The sequence below is a fragment of the Tripterygium wilfordii genome, chromosome 18 (assembly GCF_013401445.1).
Source record: "Tripterygium wilfordii isolate XIE 37 chromosome 18, ASM1340144v1, whole genome shotgun sequence".
In the NCBI taxonomy this organism is placed as follows: Eukaryota; Viridiplantae; Streptophyta; class Magnoliopsida; order Celastrales; family Celastraceae; genus Tripterygium; species Tripterygium wilfordii.
This window is the reverse complement of record NC_052249.1, coordinates 3,968,807-3,992,465: the sequence shown is the minus strand read 5'-3', so window position 1 is coordinate 3,992,465 and position 23,659 is coordinate 3,968,807. Positions and strand designations below refer to the sequence as shown.

Below are 23,659 nucleotides of genomic sequence, written 5' to 3'. Positions count from 1 at the left end.
CTATGTATTTTGTTATTGGACCTAGATGTCTAAAAGTGCTTGAGTGGGTACCGGCTTGACATTTTTCCTTACATAAAAGAAGAAGAAATAACAAGAAATTCTTGGTATAGTAGTAGCCACAATTTAAGATTTCGAATACATTAAAAGTTTGATTCATCCCACACGCTAAAAACAACTGACATTAGTTATTAAAAAATAAAAAATAAGAAAACAAAGATTAAAAATTAAATGATGTTTAATATAAAACATAAAAACATATGTGAAATAATAATATTTTACATATATACATGTATTTATAGGGGTCAAGTCCTCAAACGTATATATTCAAGTTGATACGCACATTGCCTAATATCCATCGTTTACAGTTAAGACTACTGGAGTATATAATCTCATTCGCTCCCCCAACTTTGGTCTCTTAGTGTCTCGAGAGCATGCATTAAAGCCAGAAGCAAAGTCCGGGTACAAACTCGACTCATTGATAAGCCTAAATTGTTGTGCTTGCCGTTTTTTTAGCATTCGAAGAGTAGGATTTAAAGTTTGACCTTCTTAACAAGTATGTAGCACTTGAGACAAAAACCAAAAATATAAATATAAATTTTGAAATAAGTTTATTAATGCGGTGAACGTGAATCAAACATGTGACCTCTCCTACCTGTTGTTAACAATTATTTTATAAATGTTTTACATAATCGTTATCCACTCTACTTTCAACTATATATATAATTATCGTTGATGCGATTTTCTACACGACCTACATGTCAATAACTCGGGTTTAGGCAGTGACATAGAAGGTGAACATTGGAACCTACTGGAGCAAAGGGAGAGCGGCCCGGGGACACTCCGACACTCAAATCAATTATTTCTTAGGAGTAAATCAAGAATATACGTTTCTTATTTCAGACTCCATGTATATTTAAGACGGAGTATTCTTTTTATAGTGGTTGAGGCATGGGTATTGGGATAATTTTAACGTGAAAAACCTTCTCGGTGTGAGAAGGAAAAACCATGGGACCGTAATCCACCCAAAATCTCCACTATCAATCAAATAATGGGTATACAACAATTCTTTCTAGTAACAACTTGAAGCATACAATCAACAATAATCTCAAGAAACAACTTTCTTGAAAACCCAACAAATCCTAAAGGATTATGGAGAAATCTCATCCAAAAACAACTATTGTTCACGTCACCAGAACACAGCTATAGCTAGCTCCAAATCCAATCTTCATTGTTCAGATTATAGAGCTGTGTGTCTTGAATCTGCCCTCCAAATTTCAACTCAATCGCATGTCGAACACCTGCCGAACGGACTAATTGGCGAAAACTAGACCGTTTGCTCACCACCAAAAGAACTGGTTCTTCTCTCTCTATTTTCAGCAGCTTTTTTTGGAGGTTGAGTTTTCTTGAACTTTTAATGTATTTTTGTAACTCATATGAGTGGAGTGTTAAATGTAGAAGAACATCCTTGACAGAAATTCTTCTGTATAAGTGTGGGAATGGGTCCGCATCTAATGGGAATTTTAGGCAAATTTTCAGAAAGTACTTATGACAGCTGGGATCAGTCTAAGGCCGTAATGTGTTGGCTGTCGAAACCTATGTCTACGCTTGGATTTTAATGTACTTCCTCATAGCAATTATAGTTCAAGTCCGATACCACTATTGGCTCTAGAGTAGAGGTTGCTGGTTTATTAAGTGGAGGTTCAATGCAGAATGACACTTCTATGATGTATAATTATTCTCTCTGTATAGGTCTATTCGTTTCTTTTTATTTAAAATAGGTGAGAGAATGTTGCTATAATTTAATTATAGAGAATAAAAATATATTTGTTAATATAATTGATTGGTTAACATAATCAAATTATTAAATGTAATCTATCAAATCTAATGAGAAACTTAAAATCTCACATTGAATTTGTATTTGTGAATTTGTGTTTTGAAGAACTTTTCATATGATTATCATGTTGATCTTGAGAGATGAAAGTAGACCTTCTTTGATTCGATTGTTTTACCTTTCTAGCCTACCGTTATATATGTGTATCGCTAGTACCCTTTTTGAGCCTAAACGCAAACTTTTTTTTGTTCATATCCAATCAACCTTACCCTATTTGATTTGAAGTTCATTTTACTCAATGAAAACTGAATTCTCTATCTTCTTTTGAGAACCATTGGGTTGAATGAAAAATTAAATGAGGATTGGTTGTTGATGTGCTTTGGTGAGACTAATGGAAGTTGTATTTTGGGGGTGATGAAAGGAAGTTGAATTCGGGGTATGTGAAAGAAAAATAAGAAAGAAAGAAAGAAGAGAATCAACGAAAAGAAAAAGAAAGACCGTGTGTTGGAAAGGGAAAAAAAATGTATCGTTTTGCTCTCTTAATGTTAATGTAAGGCGAAGAGTCTAAAAGTTAAAAAGTGTGAGTTTATTATTGTAAAGTGGTCGGATGTTTAAAATCCAAGAAGTACTTAAATTGTTAAATGAAAACTTGATGGTTATCTTTGAAATTTTATGTTTCCCCTTACCTTCTTTTACCTATATAATACCTTTAACCTTACGTTAGAGTACGTCCAACCTTGTACCCTATTTTGGATACAAAATTTCTCCTATTTTAAGTTATCAATTTTTTAACACCACTTCAACCACATACTCCATTTTAACATCACATCGAATATTTTAATATTTTTCAATATAACTTCTTTTAACTACATTCAACTTTTACTAACGTCATGCCCGCGGTTTGCTGCGGGTAGGTGGGTATGGTGGTCGTTGTCGTTGCTATTTACATGGTAGAGTGCCGACGTCGTTTTACTGAGAATAAAGAACGGGGTTGATTTGATGGTTAAAATTATTGTTTTATTAGGTTTACGTGAAACGATTGAAGAGCATTAAAGGTGAAAATTTTTTGGGCTGATGTCGAACGAAGGAAGGAAATTTTTAGTGGGCCTCAACCCATTATTTGTTTTTAGGCAATGGGCCTGGGTTTAAATTTTTTGGTGTTCCTTAACGGAAATATTAAACCTTGGTTTGTCCTTTTCTAATTTGACTGTTGAGGTAATTGGCGGACATATTCATTTAATAATTCGTGTTATTGCTTTCATTGGGCAGTTATGTTTTTATTGATGTGTTAATTAGGCAGGTTACCTACCTTATTAAATTATAGTCGAGGGTGGAGTAGTTATCTTCTTATTCGGCGTCTTGTTCTTCCGATTTGGCTATTTGTCGATGGTGAGGTTCGTCTGATCGTCATTATTCTGTCAATGTTCTTTTTTGCTCTGATTGTAAAAACTGTGCATAATATTTAATGGTGTTGAACACTGTGAGTTGGTAAAAATGTCGCGTCTTTAATTTGTTGTTTATTTTTTATTGTTTGGTGGGTAAAAGAAATTAAGGAAAATGCGTTGATTTCTTAGCCGATGATTTTACCCATGCACTGGCTATATAGGGTGATTAGATATTTCTTGTCCGACTCAGATCCTGTGTCGTTAAAGAGAATTTCTCTGGTGAAAATGCTTTGATTTTTTTAGCGGATGATTTTACCCATGCATTCGTTATACAGGCTGATCAGATATTTCTTGTCCGACTTAGATCGTGTGTCGTTAAAGGGGTTTTCTGTGGTGAAAATGCGTTGATTTCTTAGACGATGATTTTACCCATGCACTTTGTTATACATGCTGATGAGATATTTGTTGTCCTACTCAGATCCTGTGTGGTTAAAGTAACTTTCTCTGGTGAAATTATGTTTTCCTAATATTTTATTTCTTGACGATTAATACGGAGTTCTCTTTATTTGGTTTGTAGAATGGAGTTTAAGGGCTGTTTCAGGATCAATGTCCACCATGGTGGGATTTTTTCCAATGACTATGGGAAATACGTTGCTGGGACAATCACGGTTCTCGCTAATGTGTCCATTGAAAGTTGGTCTAAGGAACACTGCATTCGTATGCTTAAACATTACTTATCAATTGACGCTGAGTACGTTTATCTTAGATATCTGAGCAATTCATCTTTGTTTTCTAATGGTCTATTGGATGTTAAAGATGAAAAGGATTATATGGAAATGTGAATCACCGGTCTTATGAAAGGGGCTGTTGAGTTATACGTGTCTCATCCTATTGTTGATTTGTCATCGTGTAATGATTCAGAGGAACATGGTTCATATACTGCGGTATATGTTTTTAATTAGTTGATTTAATCTTTCCGTGTTAAATTTTTTTGGTAATTCATTTTAATTAACGATTTTATTTTGCTTGTGGAAGTGTTCTTCGGGAAGTTCAATTTCGGCCTATTTTAGACGTGGAAGTCTAGATCGAGTGAGGCCGAGATTCTCATTGAGGTTGGCTTCACTGAGAGGTAGATCAGGTTTTATATTACATGATTATCCAGGTGCTTGTGACAATACTGGTTTCTACGTATTGCACACAAGGATGTATGAGGTACAGATGTATAATTTTTTGTTACTGACTGGGTAATATTTATGTTTCATAGTTCTAATATTGTGTGGTTTGCAATGTTTGTTGTAGATGAGCCAAATAGTTATTAGTGATGGCAATGGTGGTGGTAGTGATGGATAGTGTTCCACAGTTTGTTGAAGAAATTTCGTCGTGGAGTGTATTACAGTTATCACAGGTATTATATCATGAGATGATATTCCCTTCCATTTGTTTGAAGGAATAGACAATTAAATAGAAACATTTTGTCTAAGGCTCAAAACATATTGCAATGTCCCATGGATTAGTGGAATGTATTGCACATTAAAATGACAACACAGAAACTGCAAGAGTTTTTTGGCATGCTACCTTAAGTGTGACATCTTTGAAGCAAATGCTTGTTCTGTTAATTTTAGTATTTACCAATCTTCTTAATATTATTATTTTGCATTGTTTGTTTTCTATCTTTCTTTTATGGAATATTTTGTATGTTTTATATGATTTGTATTTGTTTTATTATGTTCATGATTTTGTTTGTTTGCATTTATTTAGATTGTTAGATAGTTGATTTGTTGTAGAGGCTGGAAAATGATAATTGTACCATTGCATATTTACATACATATGTTGTCAAGCCATTTACCCTAATATAGTGAAAAACAAAATAAGCTTTTTGCAATTTCCTTTGTTGTACATTGTCCTTTCCTTTGCTCCATTTGTTGCTTCAGCAGTGCTGTCCATCTTCAACGCAACTTTCATGTTTTCATTAATATACACCTTCAAGTTCATAATTTATGTTGATTATTTTCTAAAATATTACGGAGATCTATATAAGGAAATTTTTTTAAGAAATCTGACCTGTCAAAAGTTTCTTCTTCTCAAGTCAAAAGTAGGCAGTGGCATTCCTCACATGTTGATGCTGATGATGTCTTGTTGTTTTTTGCTGTGCGTATGTTCTGACTCTCTATCCTTTGTGCTTCATCTTCTAATGTTGATCTTGTCAAGTCCATGCTACCTGCAATATCATTGACCAAACCTCTGATATCAAAAATCTCAGCTATGAGGGGTATGAATATTTCCCCATTGTAGTTTGTTGGGATAAAAGTTTCATGCTCTGTCTTTTCGTCCACTTCGTTTTTTTGTGTTTCTTCATTTGAAATTTTGGGTGGCTCCTCGTCTATGATCTCAGAATATTTCAGGGTCTCCTTGAGAGTAGTCAATGCATTTAGAGTTATTTTTTCCATCTGAACTCTGCACCAATCCATCTTTGATATTATGTCTATCAGTTGATTTGGGCATTTATGCTGCTTGACAATGCTACATCCTTCTTCCAGATTGTCTGCTGTTTCATACTTCAATCCATTCCTACTGTATTGGAGAATCTTCTTATATAATGTCCATGTCTGGGAGTACAATTCTTTTACAGCAGGCATGAAATACTTCTTCTTCTTATCTTCATCTGTACTTGTGAGGATCTTGAGATGATGCAGTATTATTTTCCTCATCAGTATATCCATTTGTTTTTCCTCGTCGCTCTTTATCAGAACATCGCCTTTGCAAGAGTCAGACAAATTTTTGAAATATTCAGAGTATTGCATTTCCCATTGGAGAGATGTTTGTAACGTGTTTTTTTCCATGCATACTTCCTCGATACTCTGAATCAAGAAGTTCATTTCTTTTTTCGATAAATTTCCCTCATCTGTTGCTACAGATTCTAGCTGGATAACAATCCAATCCAAGGCATCTATTGCTTCCTGATGTTTGGTTCCAGATAAATTTTGAGCTTGTAGCTTTCGTTGCATAGTTGATGTAAACATTTGTGTGAAATCCTGGGATAAAGTTCACGAAAATTAGAGTGAGTTACATATGGAAATGCTCAACTTGAAAGGAAAACAATGATAACTAAATGTTATTCTTATAGTTCATATTTTCAATTTTTTTTATATGCACTGCAGTATATATGATTAATATATGAGAAAAGGAGTTTGTATTTCTCATTTTTTACAAATGTTATTCATCTTAGTAGATTTGATAGAAGAAGCTACGAGGCAGTTCATATAGCAATCATTTCTCATTTGTAGGAAGTTGTAATAATTTTTCATGATACTTGTTTGGCGTAATGGAAATTTTAACTGGTCGACATACCTTATAAAAGGAGCTCAAAGCTGTTGTTTTACTTTTTGCAGGATCTTTACTCCATCGAACGTAGCCCACTCCTGCTAATTTGAGAAATTTTGATATTTTGTTGTGTCTTTGCATAGGAGGATGAGCGATTTTTAAACACTATGATGTTGTACTTTGTTTTTTTCGCTTTAATGTCTTGAAATCCTGACCTTTCATTTTGCACTGGCTTTCGTGAGATGCGTGTAGGTGGTTTGTTCTTTCTGGCGGCGATTGTGTATGAAGCAGTTATTGTGTTTGATGTGTGTGACTATCCGTAGTGGGTTTTAATTAGCAGAGTGGACGTTTGATGATGTTTAGTTGGATAAAGTTGTTTTGCATCCTCTTTAGTTTATCATTTAGTTGAGATTGAGTTGATGTTTATGGTTCATGGTAATGTAATATTTTCGTAGTGTTTTGAATATTATTTGCTCAATGGGGTAATATGGCTCAATACGTATACATACAGTATAACTTATTTTCGGAGCTTAAATGCAACAAAATTATCTCAAATGATATTAAAGGTTAAATGCAGTAATTTTATTATGAAATAGGTGCGTTCGTTATGAAGTTATTTGTCCAACTTTAGGAGAAATTTATAAATAAGTTGTTTTAAAAAAAATCATAAAATGAATTGCAAATGTGACGCTGATAGAAGATTAGAAGTTGAAGCAAAAAATATTATAAATAAGTTGTTTTAAAAAAAAATCATAAAATGAATTGCAAATGTGACGCTGATACAAGATTAGAAGTTGAAGCAAAAAATATTAATATTTGAAAATATATGTTCCTTAAATGAATAATTGATCGATGGAGATATAGATAGAAGAAAATTTAAATAATATGAGGTGGATGCGGTTCTATGTACACTTTATATTTACATAAGCTGATTAAAATGTACATTAGTTTAAGCAAATATTGTGAATCGTGTTTTTTACCAGTGTAGAGGACAGTTGTTATCTATCCCCAACTTTCCTGTTGAGCATTGTTTTTTCTCATTGCATTCTATTTGCTATGTACTTAATTGTAAACAGGTATGAAATAGACGATGATTAGGAAATTATGTAGAGGTAAAGCGATTAATCCACAATGAAAGGGGGTTGTGTTCAGGCATCGATTACATTATTTAGGCGTCAAACACCCACCGAAGATACAAGATTACTTTCACCATGAGGTCTCTTCATATAAACTGGAACGCTTCCTGTGAGCAACTCTAAAACCACAACCATATAGCTTACACATCTGATTTTGTTGTTAGATGCGTAGTTAAAGAATATATGGTGTGCAGTGAAAAAAATGAATCACTCTTCATTCGTTAATCTTTATCACCATCTAAAAAGCACTATATGGTATAGATATACACTTAATGCACGCAACACAATATTTTCTTCAAATGTCAAAAAGATAAAATAAATATTAAGGTTTTAAATATAAATGGAGCATACAGTTAATTCATACTCAGGAGCAACATATCCCTGAGTGCCCAACACTCGAGTTGAAACGGGTCCACCTGCTTTTTCTAATCCAAGCTTTGTCAGTCCAAAATTAGAGATTTTGGCATGGAAGTCTTTGTCCAAGAGGATGCTGTTGTTTTTAAAATCTCTATGAATTAGTGGGGGTTAAGATGTTCATGGAGATATTCCAAACCCTTTGCAGCTTCAAGAGCTACTCGTAACCTTGTTTCCCAGTTGAGTTTTGAAGTGAGCGAATTGGAACTTGCATATTTACAATGAAGATGAAATTCACCTATCTAGCACAGATTGTGTGTAGAACATGATTTATTAAAGTATTCAGCTCTCGGAATGTATAACATAATTTATTAAAGTATTTATCAAAGGAATAAGAAATGAGAAGCTCATTGTGAATGACATACCGCTTACAAGATATAAATGTTCTTGCAAACCACCATTTGTCATGAACTGATATACCAGTAATTTATGATTACTATCTGAACAATACCCAACCAACGCCAAGAAATACAGACAACGCGACCAGTATAGTAGTTCCACCTACAAAGACATATACTGATGACCAAAATTTTAAAAAAAAAAAGTACAAAGTACAAAGCAAGAGCAGTAATGAATAAATTGATTGAGGAACTAAACCACATGATTTAATTTTACATGCAATGAAATATAGCCCAAAACAAAATGTAAAATCAAATGGTGAGATTAGACCTCAATTTTGAATTCCTATTCTCCTTTCTTCCCAGGTTGATGCAAAAGTTTTGAGTGGTTGTTAAGGTGCACAACAAGAGTTTGCAGCAAAGTCGATGTCCAAAACTGAAACATGAAAAGTGTTTGAATTATCGAAAAGGAAATTGTTATCATGAAAGAACTCCAATTTTGAAAATGCAATATAGAATCATCAGTTATAGTGAAAAAAAAGGCTCAATTCTCTGTTGCAAAGCGCAATGAGAATGATAGCTATAGTTTCGATGATGCAACATAGAGAGTTCCACATGAATCCAAAAACTTCAAAAACTTATTTTCGTAGAAAACCCAAAATCACATCTTTCCCCAAGTTTAATCAGTTAATGACAGGGAGAAAATGCTAAAAATAACAGAATGTTCATCAAAATGAATATATTGACTGCCTGGACACTATATTTATTCTTCCTGATATTAAATACACATTATTTGTGACACTAAAACATAAAAGATGATAAAGACATAGAAAAATGGGTGTACCTAGAAATCATGAGACCAGTCATTTGTTGCTAGAAACGATGTTTACGTTTCTGCTTTGGTTGTAATTGAAATAAGGGTGTATAGAAATTTATGAATAAATTATATTAATTTCGTGTTTTAGCAAATAAACCCCATGGCATTTCCAAGTCCTCCTTATTTTTAAAGTCTCCCTGCAATCAAATGAAATTTACAAAATGTTATACCTATATATCTTTATGAACTATAGTGAAGATAATAGTTAGAGTGTGAAACTGCAAAAATGAATTAAGTGAAATGGAAATATGCAAAAGAAACAAATAGATATATTTTCTAATTGTGAGCATGTGAAAAACTAAATGAGGGGAGATTTTAATACCTGTTCGAGGTTGTAGATATAGCCTAAAATCATTTGTAACGTTGTCATGTACAATCATTGATCAATCACTGAAAAAATAGTCCAAGTTTTAGTTTATTGAATTAAATTGTAGTGATAATGCACAAACCTTGTTGAAGATCTTCAAAGATTTCATGATATACAATATTTTTTGTGTACATGAAATTTTCTTCGTCTTCTCCTGCTATCAAAATCTTTAGTCCTTTATAGCATGTAACCCTTGATGCGGCAACGTATAATTGACCATGCGAAAAAACTGGTCTAGGAAGATATAATCCAACTCTCTCTAGAGTTTGTCCTTGGCTTTTGTTTATAGTCATTGCATAGGATAATTGCAAAGGAAATTGCCTACGCCTTATTGTGAAAGGCCATTTATTTTCGGTTGCAGACATTATTATTCTTGGAATACATACTCTGTCACCCACATTACTACCTGTGATAACTGTTGCCTGGATGACCTTTTCTCCCAGTCTTGTAATCATCAGTCTAGTTCCATTACATAAACCGCTGCTTTGATTTAAATTTCGTAATAGCATAACAGGTGTATTAACCTTCAAGTGAAGCTCATGGTTGGGAATGCCATTGAATGAAAGTGAATTTAGAAATTCAGTTGGGTAAAGCAAGTCATCATCATCTGAGGCGCCAGCGAGTTTGTATATTGAGTCAAAACTGAGATAGGTTTTCTGTTCAGTGGGTATCAACTTCAAAACATGTGTGTTTATCATATCAACTGCCTCATTCGTCCCTGTTATGATGGCTCTTTCTTTCAAATACTCAAAGTCATTGTATGAACACAACAAACCATTATATGTTTCTCTAATCAAATCGTCAATGTCCCCTTTTGCAGACTTAACTAATAAGGAGCTGGGTATTTTGATCCAGGTTGGGCATTCTTCGTCGTCCTTCATTTTGATTGCTTGAGCCCTACCTTCGCCAATGTTAATAAGCCACTGATTAAAGTCACTGAGATCTGAATTTTCTTCAATTGTTAAACCCACATCTTTCAGCCTTATATTTTGCTTCAGAACATAGATTTTGCAATATTGCTACAATGATGATTGTGTTATACAAGCTTTGATAGTGTCATTCCTTGAACCCTTGACAACTAGTGGAAGAATTTGCCTAAAATCTCCACCAAGCAGAACTGTTTTTCCTCCAAAACATTGATTAACGTCTGTTTCATCATCATAGTCAAGTATATCACTAAGAGATATGTGTAATGCTTCGAAACAGTGGCGATGGGTCATTGGTGCCTCGTCCCAGACAATAAGACATGCTTTATTTATAAGGTCTGCTAGTTGAGTACCCTTTTTAATGTGACTGCTTGATTCAGCATGTATGTCAATTGGTATTTTGAACCTTGAGTGCGCGGTTCTTCCCCCAGGCAATAGTAGCGATGCTATTCCAGAAGATGCCACAGCAAGGACAATTTACCCTGTGAGCGTAAGTTGGTTATAATTGCATTATAAAGAAATGTTTTTTCGGTTCCCCCATGACCATAAATGAAGAATAACCCTCCCATGTTTTTCTCGACTGCATCTGTAACTGCGTTGTACACTGTCTTTTGATCGTCATTCATCTGCTCTATGAAGTGAAGACTTTGATACCGAAGTTCACCTATGTTATGAGATAGTTCTTCTGTTAATATAGTATTACCCAAATCTTGGACAATTTTATTTGTTGGCTGTGGAAGTCTGTTCTCAGCAAGTGATGAGCCACTTCTCTTTAGCAACTTTTCAACCTCTATAAGCACTGCATCTGTGATATGTTCTTGTGAAACATTTATTTCTGGCATCTGAAATTGTTTTCTAAGCCTGTACAGTATATCTTCTTGCAAGTATGCTACATTATCAGCAAACAACTTTGTGGCATCTGCAACCTCGCAATACAGTAGCATTGTGACAAACAAATCCCTAATTTCATGTGTGGTTGCCCATTCTGCAGCTTCTTTGATAGCTTCGTTCCACTCCCGATCATTGCCAATTAAACCCATTGCATTACAAGCTTCTTTGAAAGTTTCATAAACAGCTCCATTAATTGTTTTAATATCAATAAAGTTTCTGGCTCCTTTTGTGTGGCACAGCAGCATACCTAAATAATAAACCTCTCCCGCTGATGGATGTACATATGAAATTCTGCCTATGCAATGTCCCCTTTTTCTTCGAAACCATATTTTGTCTGTGTTATCCCACCTCCAAAAAGCTGGGAACTCAACATATGTTAGGTGTCTAGCATCTTCAAAATTGGAGTTTATAAACATCCACTCTGTTAACATAGTTTTCTCGATTCCAGGTTGCTGTAATACTCTACCAACTTCAATATTTCCTCTGAAAACTACATTGTTCATCAGAGGCATGTGAATGGTTAAGCTAAGAACATTTGGAAATTTGTGATGTATGTGAAATTCAAAAGCCCTCCACACTGATTCATATGCAGTTAAATACCTACAATCAATATAATTCTTTATCTCGTCAATAACTTCGGTATCAGTAGGTGTATTTTCAGCAGTTTTGTGTGGCCTTTCTTGTAGGAAAGCTCTTGTTCGATCTGGGCCTTTGTTCACGTATTTGAAGAGATACTTTATTGACCTAGAACGATTGCACCATTCAACATTGATATGTGCATCATATTTCAGGAGCAAATTTTTATTGTAGGGCACAACATATCGATTGTCCATTTCTACGCCGCATTTAATAACCACATTGCTATCTGCTCTTCTTCTATAAATGGCAAAACCATCTTCACCAATGGTCGTGTTTGTGTAAGTCTTTCTTGGAAAATGTTTGATACATTTACCATTTTTCATGCATGGTGCTCTAGGGTTCGCATTTACACATGGTCCATGGATCATAAATTTAGAAACAACTCTGTGCAAATCAGGTTCTGTTTCTTTGTTTGGTATCTCTGCACATATAATTTTGTCGATGTCATCTGGTGTTGGATGTTTATTACTTTGGTGCAACCAGATTATTATGTGAACATGAGGTAATCCTCTCTTTTGGAATTCAACAGTGTAAATAGCACCCACAACATTTCCAAAGTGGCTTCCTTTCTGAATATCTTTCATAAACACATCAAGTTTCATATGAAACACTCTTGCAATTATGTCAGGTATGTCTTCTGGTTTTTGACCTGGCATAAGAGCCAATGTATCCTGTATTTCTACCCATTGAACATTGCATGTAAAAGTGATGAATAAATCCGGGTTTCCTCTAGACCTACATATTGCCATCGCATCATGGTAGTTTTGAATCATATAGCGAGGACTTCCAGTAAAACTTGATGGTAAAATGACTCGTTTTCCAACAGAATTTGCTCTGACATCACCTAGAAGAAATGCATCTTGAATACCCTTATATATCTCACATCTATAATGGTCTTGTTGATGCTTAAAATGAATATACCGTAATCTCTCATCTTCTATACACATAAATGCATCAACGATATATTGTTGAAATAATTTTCCCCCATTAATTAATAAGCGACCCCCAACCGTTCTCTGTTGTATCATGTAGGCATAGAATTCACGTCTTGTAACATTTCCTCGTTTCAAATTAGGGGAGCTGGCATTATGTTGATACGGTATATTCAGCATATATCCATCTTCTCCAAAAGGAAACAATAGAGGATATTGCATTGCCATGAAAGAAGGATGCAGATCATTTATACGTTGTAATCCGTGTCCCTGTTGCTCAACAATAATGTCCCGTCCCTCACCTGTACTGCCAATGTCGCCTACTATTAATCCTGCCATTTCTGGTAGTGTTGGAGCATTATACTGTGAGTTGTCTCCATGTCGTCTAGCTGATAAGCACAACGAGAAACCTGCTGTTAAATCTATCTCTGGCCATTCTAAAAGCTTTGACCAACTGATTTACCTCATCAAACATTTGTATCAATTGATTAACAATATCATTCTGTACCCCAACATTGTTACCATAACTTGAAAGAGCTGCTACTCTATTAGAGACTTCATTCTCTGTGTCGTAAACATAAAGTTGAGCAAATTGCTTAACTATCGACATGAAAAATAATTCCTTGCCATTGAAAAGAACAGAATTCTTAAGCTTGGTAATATGTATTTTTTTGTTTGGTAGAGAAAAATATTTTTTATTCTAAATCTATGCAGAAAAATGCAGAATGCCTAGCTACTGTTAGAGAGAGGATTCGATAGACAGCTGTGCCTATATGAATATTGATGGGTTTTTTTGTTGATAACATACAGGGCAAAGATGTAAATAAAAGAAGAGAACGAAAACATTTGCAATTTTAAGATTGTAAATCCTGGGTGAAGAAGAACATAAAAAGGGCAAGCAATGAGGAATAATCGATATACCTATTTGAGCTCACAACAGCCAATGGAAGTAAAATTGAGCTTAAGAGGATGAAGAAATTCATGCCTATTAAAAGGATGTTAACAAAACCCAAGGGATTTTGGAGGGCGTATGAAATCCACTACCATACGAGGATTCTAGAGAATATTGAAGAACGGTAATTGAATTTTATATGACAGCGTCTGCAATGGTTAGGTCGTAATAAGCTCCGTCGATGAACTCCGTAGCTATAGCTTCATATGAAGTCTTGAGATCTGCGTGATCTTTGAGTTGACGATTGTCAAACATTAATTAAGACAAATGGAAGCAGTTGTTGTTTTAATGAAAGGCCAATTTATTAGTTTGCAATTTGCTGGCATTTATAAGCCCAATTAAATTGGCCCATTTTAGATACGGGCTTCAATCAATTACAATAAATAAAGATCATTTAAGAATGAACATTATTAGAAAATGACACAAAGTATTATATTGAAATTTAGAATATGTATTATATACAATTAGCCATATTTAGCGATAATTATTCACGACAAAATAGACTTCATATACTGTAATTCATGAATAATGATTATTTAGTGATAATTATTACAGTCATTAATAATCAAAGTTATTTTGTAAATGATAATTATTAGAATCTGTTTCATGTTATTTTTTAAGTTTGTCTTTAATAATCTTGTTCTCAATGTCTGATTGTGCAGTGAAGAACTACGAACAAAAAGTCTTTCAAATCTACGATGGATAAACTTATTGTAATTGTTATTGATGTTTTTGAAAAAGTTTATTGTATTGACTTGGTTACGTTTGTAAAAAAATTAATAGACAGGAAGGCAAGTTCCATCATCGTGGTGTTCATATTTAAATAATGTCAATTAGCTTGTGTTGGGTCGTTGATCGTGACGTTGAAAAACTAAACTATTAAAAATCCAAGTAGGAAAAGGAAAAACTGTACTTGAGGAACCTTGAATGTTTAGTAGAAACACATACGAAATGTTAGAAAATAAAGGAAATCTTGTGAGACAGTAAATAGAAAGATTAGGGCCCAAGCAGCCATCATAATATCCTAATATTGAACGACATTGATGGTCTATTACAACATCCATAACATAAGTTAGTACCCAAGCTAAGGTAATAAGAATATTTCCAGGATTACATTTAACTTGAAGGATGCCATCGTTTCTTTGATAAGGTAGTTGCTTTTCATGCCTGGAGTACCTCCTCTACAGAGAAAAGAAGTTTTTAATAAATGAATATGAACATCAAGCAAAATGAAAATAAAGTTATTGTAAAATATATAACAGGATGAAAACTTTTTTTCTGACTAATTTTAATTTTTTTAGCAGAACTTACTTTGAATAAGAAATGTTGGTCTCACACCATTGTCAAGCAGTTTCATGACAAAAGAATTTCCTTTTTTCAAGTCATTATCAGCCATGAATCTTGTCCATCCAATTCCGATATAGACAACTGGTCGTGATCTCTTCTTTTTAAGATGTGCGGTCCAATGTTGTCCCTTTTCATTCATCAGAATTACTTCAGTGTTGTCGAATTTTGTCTGCTAGGTTAGTTGATCTTGCAAAAGCTATTGGGATGAGCTGCAGAGAAAGATATTAGGTTTAAAAAAGTAATAATATAATGAAGATGCATAATATATGAGATTAAATGTATTTGCTTTGTATTATTTATTGGTAATGACCAATCTGTTGTCTCTCAGAGTTGAAGGTGTTATAATGGCTTTGAACTTTGGCTTATTCGCTTCTTCTGGGATGTCTTCATCTGCATTGTAAATTTTGTAAGTGTTGTTTGAAATGAAAAGGACTTAAATGTGTCATGCAAATACAAAGTGTTATCCAGAGTTAAAGGAGCAAATATTGTAATGTGATGGACATTGCTTACCTGGTTGTCGAAATTCCTTTGCAAGACCATCTGAATCGAAAACCATTAATTTGAATACCATATTGTCTGTGTATTCGAACATCAGAATGTCATGTAGATGAAGATCATGGTCCACTGCAAATTGTGCCCAATTGTTTTCAATCTTTCTCCCGTCAATCCTGACATAATAGTTCTTTGATGTTGGACTTCTTATCAGTGCAGTTAGATCATTTGTTGGTTCCAAGTGGCGCATGAACTTCAAAGGAATAAGCTATGAGGAAAATATTATATTGTTAAACTATGAGTTTCTATTCGAATAGCATATGTAAAATCAATGAGTTAGATGATCTTACAAATTCTTTCCCAAAATCGTCGTTAATGGGCTTTATGAAATGCGGACGGTCTTGGTTGATCATCCTGACATTAATTTTTTTCTTAGTCTGGGATCGGCAAGTGCAGAAATAAAGGACAACATGGAGTAACTAAACCAAAAAAAAATCATCGAAAATGTAAACCCCGGATAAAGTGAATAGATAACGGATAGGCAACAACATGATACAAAATAAAATTGATAGCAAAAAGTTTGGCACAATACATCATTGTAAGAGAGAAACGAAACGATTCGAAATTCAACTACTAACAACACGAATAACTATGCTGCGTTTTCTATTTGCATTACGAATATTTAAGGAAGGTTTTTAATTTTTCCTTTACCTTCAAAGATTTTATTTTTAGCACTTACGCATACATGTTTATATTGAGTTTTAAGTTTTTATCGATTTTCCATACATTTATCACTTTCTTCCATTTGAACAAAAAAGATGGAAATATACATAAACGGATCTGTGAAATGGATGCGTCGAAATCAAGTAGATTATTGACACTAACTTTATCTAAAAATATAAATGTATATTATCTGGTAAAGAAAGTATAGATGAATAAATCTGACCTGGTATGCCGATGAAGTATCTTAAATTATGCAGTTTTGTCCTTTTTTGGTAGATCTGAAGAAGATAAGAAGTAGATGAAGGAGTTTTGTGGCCAGGGTTTAAAGGTTGGATCATGTTATTTACTATGTGGTTGAGTCTATTTAACCGTGGTTAATTGTTTGGCTTTGAAATCTGTGATTCAGTTGTTTACGTTATTGGATTGGATTGATTTTCATCCAATCGTAATACAGATTGATTGGTCAGCTAGTCAGATGGGTTAGTTTCTTGTTTTGTGTGGCTGGTTACATCCACAAAGCTATTTATTACCATCGTTGCCTAGAGAATAGTTCACTCATAATTATTGTACAGCACCATTTAGGAATGTATTTGCTCAGTTACATATTTTGGAAAATCATACTATTTCAATTTACAAAGCGATTTATTGTGGCATATAAATTATTTTCCATGCTTTTTGTTTTGATATATCTCATATTACAAAGATATAAAAATATAGTATAGTGGTTTTTTCCCAAAAATCATGTAAAAGTAGTCATAGAAAAGGGACCAAGAAATAAAACTTATTTGCACTGGAGAAATGGAAAAGTAGTGGGAAACGTAATCTTTACTAATTGTAATTGGTGTTGCCGTAAAGGGTTTAGGGTGTTGCTATATGTGTGTGTAAGAACAATTGAGGTGCATATATGCAAAGACGCAGATGCAAACATACACACATATGCCTCCAGCTATCAAATATATTAAACTTTGACAATTCCTTAAAATTCAAATTATTTTAAGAAACCAAGTTATTGGAAGGATGGATTATAATTTACAATTCGTTTAAAATTCAGACTATATGAATTATCAGAATGCTTTATAGAAGTTATAACAACTATTATGAACAACTATTATAATAATTGTCAAGTATATACATGGAGAAGTTCATTAAACAAGTTAGAAGTTAATATAACCAAAAACAACTGTCTTTCACAAAAGCTCTGTGCAGAATTCCAGGCAGGACATAGCAATATAAGTTTTTTCTTCAGCAGACCAAATATTTGCCTACTTGGCCATTTTTGGAAGTCTATATACAACAAAAACAAAAGTGGAATCATGGCTTACTAAACATGTTCAATTTTTAAGATTCCCTTTTTGCAGCGATGGTCTTCAAAGATCTGCACGATGTTTATTTTTTGCAAGGAAGTTTTCCTTCTCCTCTTTCACGACATCTTTGTGTTGTGAACAATATTAAGAAATGTTATCACAAATTAAAGTTAGGGAGATCCCTTTTCACAGCATTTAATGTAGAAAAAATCAAGGCAAATACATAGATGAATAGGAAAACATGTAATTGTTCGATAGTGTATAACTTCATTGTATTTTTCTGAGTAAAAAATGCGACTGACCTTTTTCGCTTGTTCTTTGCAGCATTGTGCAAAAAGTTATTCCCCATAGCATTATCCCCATCAGTTTCCAAAATTTGGCACTGTGAAGGTTCCAGAAGTGCCTTCTTTTTCATCGCATCATTTGTCATTAGCTTTTCATCTTCATAAACTTGAGAGACATTAAATGTTAAGATATCAGAGTTGTTGTCCCTCTCATTAATGGATACAGTGAAGTTGTATGTTTTGGCATACAAATTTTGCATGATTTCCGGAACTTCTGTTCTAACAGAAGTTGGAAGTTCAGACAAAGTGGCCGCTGGTATGTTGATTAGTCTCTCAAAATGTTTCCCGAAGAGGAGAAATTTAGCACCATGTATTCCGTCTGTGACATTGACATTTACTTTGTACCTAGTTTCAAAGATCAAATAATGACGTTTTTAAGGTTGAATAAACATTAAATTTGATAATTTATGGTCACAACAATAAATTTTTACCATGGGATTGCCATTTTCTCTGTCGGTCCACACTTGTTGCAGGACAATTTTCCTTGATAGTTGCTGATACCGACCTTACATTTTGGACATGCATTATACCACCAGCCCTTTGATGCGTCTATCTCTACTATCGATGCGACAGTAATGAATTTTTTGCCCTGTCATCAATGAGATATTATATATACTTAGTATGACATTATTAATAACAGAAGTAGTAGTCGATTTAACCATATTTGTTTTTTTATCGAGAGAGAGCAGTTCTGAAATTGTCTTGTGATCATTATGTGTGCTGGGTGTTTCAAAGGCATGTGAATCATCTAGAATTGTTACCTCATTTGGATAAGAAAGACTTCACGAAGAACTTATTGTTAGTTGTTGAAGCAAGTGTGCAAGTCAAATTCTCTATTTTTTTAAATGGATTTTGAATAAATAATGCATTGAACTTACTTGCTGCGGAATTTGTGAACTTCTTCTATATCCAGATTAAGGTAAATTTTGGTGGCTGATGTACTTGACAGTGTTGTGTCACCTGCATTAAGAAACATAGTCATTAGAGTACACATATTTACTCAGTTTATTCAATAGACTGAACACTTAAATATGAAAACTTTTTAAAATTACCTCGAAATGATTTCACAGTCATTCCTGTAAGGACAATTATTATAGGATGTTTTTTAGGGATCTTTCATATATTGTCTTCAATAAATTCATCAGCTACTCTACCCCATAAGGTGACTGGAATAGTCTTGCAGTTGGATTTAGTACTTTATTATCAGTGCATGTAGTGTGTGTCAAATTGTTAGATAAATTAAAACATTTGCAGATATCAAAAATCTTACTTAAGAGTTTGGATAAGTAGGTTTTTTTTACCAACCATCCTTCCATTAGCAAAAGTTGTTGTAAGCCTTAAAACAGAAGTTAAGTGACCCATCACATCTGCAGGTATGCAAAGTTAGTTCAGTCTATTTAGGACAACATTATTTATAATATATGATATATTTTACAGACTCATATCTACTTACCAGTAAGCTCAACATCATTGTATAATCTTGATTCTAATACCTGGTCGTCCACAAAATTAAAACAATTCATTGGAATGTCATCTTTGGTATCAGACATTTCTGATATGATGGTCCATGTTCCAATTCGGATAATGTGCTCGTGCTTTGAAACTTTAAAAGTCTTTCTTGCAGCTCCAACAAAGAAATTTGATATTTTATAGATATGTCCCTCCAGCAAAAATTCCGTTATCCTGTCTGCATATTCTTTTCTAATGGAGCCTTGTATTGTTGTTCCCTAAAGGTATCATAAACATAAAGATGGGAATGATATATTCATAAATGTACATTCCTATTTGCATTTTTGCAAAAAAAAATTAACATTCGTTAATTTTGATAGATACTAACCTGTTCATCAACAAAGAGGAGGTCAACACTCATCAGCTGGTCTTGTTGTGATGGGTTTGTAGAATCCCACATCCTTGCAACACGGACAATTATCGTGCTCCCGCGCTGACCCATTTCCAAGTTTCTTAATGGTGTATAATCCATTGTTGAGGCCTGGTATTCTGCAATAAAATGGGAATAAATGTAGATGACAATGAAGTTTTTTATGATTATTGTGGATAGTCAAAGATGAGATATTGAGTTTAAATCATCACAAGCGAAATATGATAATCACTGGGTTATAGTTTTAGAGCAATAATTGAATCAATGAAGAAATCAATAGGGAAATTTTGCAATAACAATGAAGAAAAGGCGTGAAGAACTTACCTGAGAACAAATTTTTAGACGATCGTATCTGAAGCTGCAAGAGCGACGGAAACAGGGAACAAAAGACTACAACAGAAACTTGAGGACGAAAACTATATAATAAAAATTGGCGAACAAAGTCGGCTAACCTGAGACGATCTATTCTCCAGCTTGAAGAGGAAGAACAACTGCGAACCTAGCATACGCGAGAACCTAAGATTATCAATCGTAGAAAGGAGGTAACAAATGAAGTTGACGAAGAAAAGAGATAACAAACGAAGTTGCCCAAGGCGAGGAAGTGATGCAAACATACAGTAAAAAATAGCTCGCACGGAGAAAATGCAGAAAACGAAGATTGATGAGTCGTAGCCAAGATCGATGAACAAACTGTAATGGAAGGATGGAACTAATGACTGCTTGATGTAGACCCAGCTGACTGTGAAGCAATTAATTGAAGCCATCAGTATAAAATTGATATATTGAGGCGCTCGATGCATCAGATGCATGAACCACAGTGCTTCAAAGGAAATTGTGACAGACGATGTCGTTTTGGCTTCAATGCAATGACAAACGACGTCGTATTGCGAGCGTAGGTGGAAAAGTAGTACCAGCTGCAAAGCAATGTGAAAAGTAGTAGCAGTTGCAAAGACAATCATTGTAACGTGTGCCATGACGCGCGAGTGCAATACAGTCGAACCAACAAACAAAAGAGGCATGGAAAAACGACGCCGTTTTGCGTATCAACTTGCACCACAAAACGAAGAGCAATCGAGAGAGTATAGAAAAGATGCTCAACTCGCCGCGAGAACACGCCAATTCTATGAACTTTATATATAGTAATAGTAATAATAGATTTTAAGAAAGAGAGAGAAATAATGAATAAAAATTTGTTAAAATTGATTTGGGTAGTATGAGCCATACCCTGGTAATTTATTATAGTTCAATGATTTTTTTTCCCTAATTCTTGTGTTTAAAGTTTAATGTTTATTTGATTACTTGATCACCAATTTAATTTTCATATAGATTCATCTAGGTAAGACTAAGAAATATATTTACATGTCTTAGTGGAATTGAAATTTGGAAGATCAATTGTCGAATGCTGAGAACATAGTTTAAGAGATTGATTGGTTGTTATAATTCTTTATATCTTATTAAGTCATTAGCTTTGGGTTAATAACTACGAACGAATATGATTAACTCGTTTATTTAGTGATATTTGTTGGCACCACGAATGAACAAACCAACATAATTGAGAAAGAATTATCCCTTGAATTAGAACTATTAATTGTGTGCTTGTTAATTGACTATTTGTGATAAGATTGTTAGGTGAAATCATCACCACAGTCTTCTTCTCATATTGGTATCCAAAATATCACAAAAATCTGAATTTTACTTCTTTGCTAATTTAGTTTATTCTCATGAATCATTCTTCCATTCCCTTAATTTCATTCATATTAATTGTTAAGTTAGGTACAATAATTAGGCTAAACTTGTCTCCGTGGGATTGACTTTATACTTATATGTACTTGCATACATTGTATTATTCATAGTCAATTGGCACTTGCTAAAATTATTATGTCATCTACCCAGTGAAATAGGATTATGCATTACAGATGATTGCGTGAGTTAATGGTGGAGGCCCATTATGACTGTTACTAGGTGATAAATGTTCAAATATACATTTTAATTGAAAATTTATCATGGATATTTGTCATACAATTAGGGCTTGAAGTGATTATTACATAATTAAAGTACAAATATCGTTTTTAATCACTTTCTATTTATTTCTATATTTTTAGGCCTAAAAACTTATAACCCATTTTTTAGTTCAGGTCTTATTCCATAAACATACCATATGAAGTCTAGTTTTGTTCAACCATGTGTCATCATACTAAGTGTAAAATAAAGCCCTTGCATCATCTGTATATTTACATATCACCATTTCATTTAAGCATTCTATCATATAGATAAATATATATACATATGTATATATGCTTACCTCACATCATTTATAACTATCTACACATGGTACCGAAAGTCCATATATATATATATAGTAGTCTATATATATAGTTGTGTGTACATATATATATATATATATATATATATATATATATATATATATATATATATATATATATATATATATATATATATATATATATATATACACACACACACACACATTGGGCACCAAAAGTCCACGTAATAGTTATATATATATATGTATGTGTGTATATATATATATGTATATGTATATAATTGTCTTACATCAATAAATGTAATCTCACCAATTGCATTGGTTTCACGTATGCATGCAGTTAATATTGCAGTTCATTTTCCTCTAAAGTCTTCAAAATACAGCGCTGAAAGGAATCATATGAAGACTATCATCAGTATTCTCGATCTCATCGGTAGATTTTCACTACTATAAATTGAGACACTGAGACAATTCGAGGAGGATATATTTTTTCTGGAGAAACAAAGAGCAAGAGGAGAAAAAAATCAGAGAGTGAGAGATAAAATCAGAGAACGAGTTCTTAAGTTTTATTCTCTTTTACAGTAATTCTCTCACATATTGTTTCCAGAATTTTGTGAGATTAATTACTGGTTGTGTAAACCTAGTATGAGGAACTAATCTTCTTACTAGGGTGATGATGAATCCACTTTATTATGTTTAAATAAATTTGGTTTGATTAATTGTTAGTTTTTTATGTTATGTCAAGTGTTAATTAACTATTCTTTATTGATAATTAAATCCAGATGTTTAGCTACCATCCAGGGTTGATTACCATGATGCAAAGTGAGGCATATGCCCATGTCCAATTTGAGATCAGCTTCTTGCAGTTAACACCGGAGTTACTTAGACATAAATGTCATATGCTAGGGTCTTTGTGATCGCTATATAAGCTACCATAGGTTCTACTGCGTTCCTGATTGTCCTAACCAATCCATATACCCATGGATGGTTGCAATTGAGAATAGATGTTGTAAGTCAGATGCCCATGACTATTACATAAATTAGAAGACTTGATCTTTGACATGCATGAATGAAATGATAATTGTCGGCTAAATAATTTAAATACAATAGAGTTGGTGAAATCGGATCCCTAGTGTTTGTCTACTCGTGTTAATTCTTATTCATTTTGTTTCCACTGATAATTACGAAAAGTTGGAATTGTAGATATTTAATATTCAGTTCTTGTGGTTACGACACTCATATTTACCACTTCTATACTACAATTGATTTGTGCACTT

The 23,659-nt window shown here is 33.6% G+C and overlaps 3 protein-coding genes across 5 annotated transcripts; 1 reads left to right on the top strand and 2 right to left on the bottom strand.

The window, feature by feature from the left end:
- Positions 1–3,067: 3,067 nt before the first annotated feature.
- Positions 3,068–6,899, top strand: LOC119984600. Of its 3 annotated transcripts, none has more exons than XM_038828622.1 (5): positions 3,068–3,220; positions 3,794–4,160; positions 4,252–4,428; positions 4,516–4,621; positions 5,754–5,853. In XM_038828622.1, the coding sequence occupies exons 2-4, from the start codon at positions 4,071–4,073 to the stop codon at positions 4,564–4,566; spliced, it is 318 nt and encodes a 105-aa protein (XP_038684550.1). In that variant the 5' UTR covers positions 3,068–3,220; positions 3,794–4,070; the 3' UTR covers positions 4,567–4,621; positions 5,754–5,853. The 3 variants fall into 3 exon arrangements, with proteins under 3 accessions (XP_038684550.1, XP_038684547.1, XP_038684548.1); XM_038828619.1 differs by lacking the exon at positions 5,754–5,853 and adding an exon at positions 6,606–6,899 and having other exon boundaries at positions 3,073–3,220; XM_038828620.1 differs by lacking the exon at positions 5,754–5,853 and adding an exon at positions 6,606–6,899 and having other exon boundaries at positions 3,073–3,225.
- An 8,120-nt stretch (positions 6,900–15,019) lies between these two features.
- Positions 15,020–16,861, bottom strand: LOC119983309 (B3 domain-containing protein REM14-like). Its single transcript, XM_038826975.1, has 6 exons — positions 16,795–16,861; positions 16,199–16,262; positions 15,867–16,116; positions 15,667–15,746; positions 15,321–15,565; positions 15,020–15,190 (listed from the first exon to the last, which is right to left on the bottom strand). Exons 2-5 carry the CDS (start codon positions 16,259–16,261, stop codon positions 15,506–15,508), a joined length of 453 nt encoding a protein of 150 aa, XP_038682903.1. The 5' UTR covers position 16,262; positions 16,795–16,861; the 3' UTR covers positions 15,020–15,190; positions 15,321–15,505.
- A 1,405-nt stretch (positions 16,862–18,266) lies between these two features.
- Positions 18,267–21,057, bottom strand: LOC119983400. Its single transcript, XM_038827088.1, has 8 exons — positions 20,715–21,057; positions 20,551–20,597; positions 20,423–20,456; positions 20,057–20,217; positions 19,673–19,946; positions 19,098–19,586; positions 18,651–18,808; positions 18,267–18,564 (listed from the first exon to the last, which is right to left on the bottom strand). The coding sequence occupies exons 1-6, from the start codon at positions 21,055–21,057 to the stop codon at positions 19,486–19,488; spliced, it is 960 nt and encodes a 319-aa protein (XP_038683016.1). The 3' UTR covers positions 18,267–18,564; positions 18,651–18,808; positions 19,098–19,485.
- Positions 21,058–23,659: the final 2,602 nt, after the last annotated feature.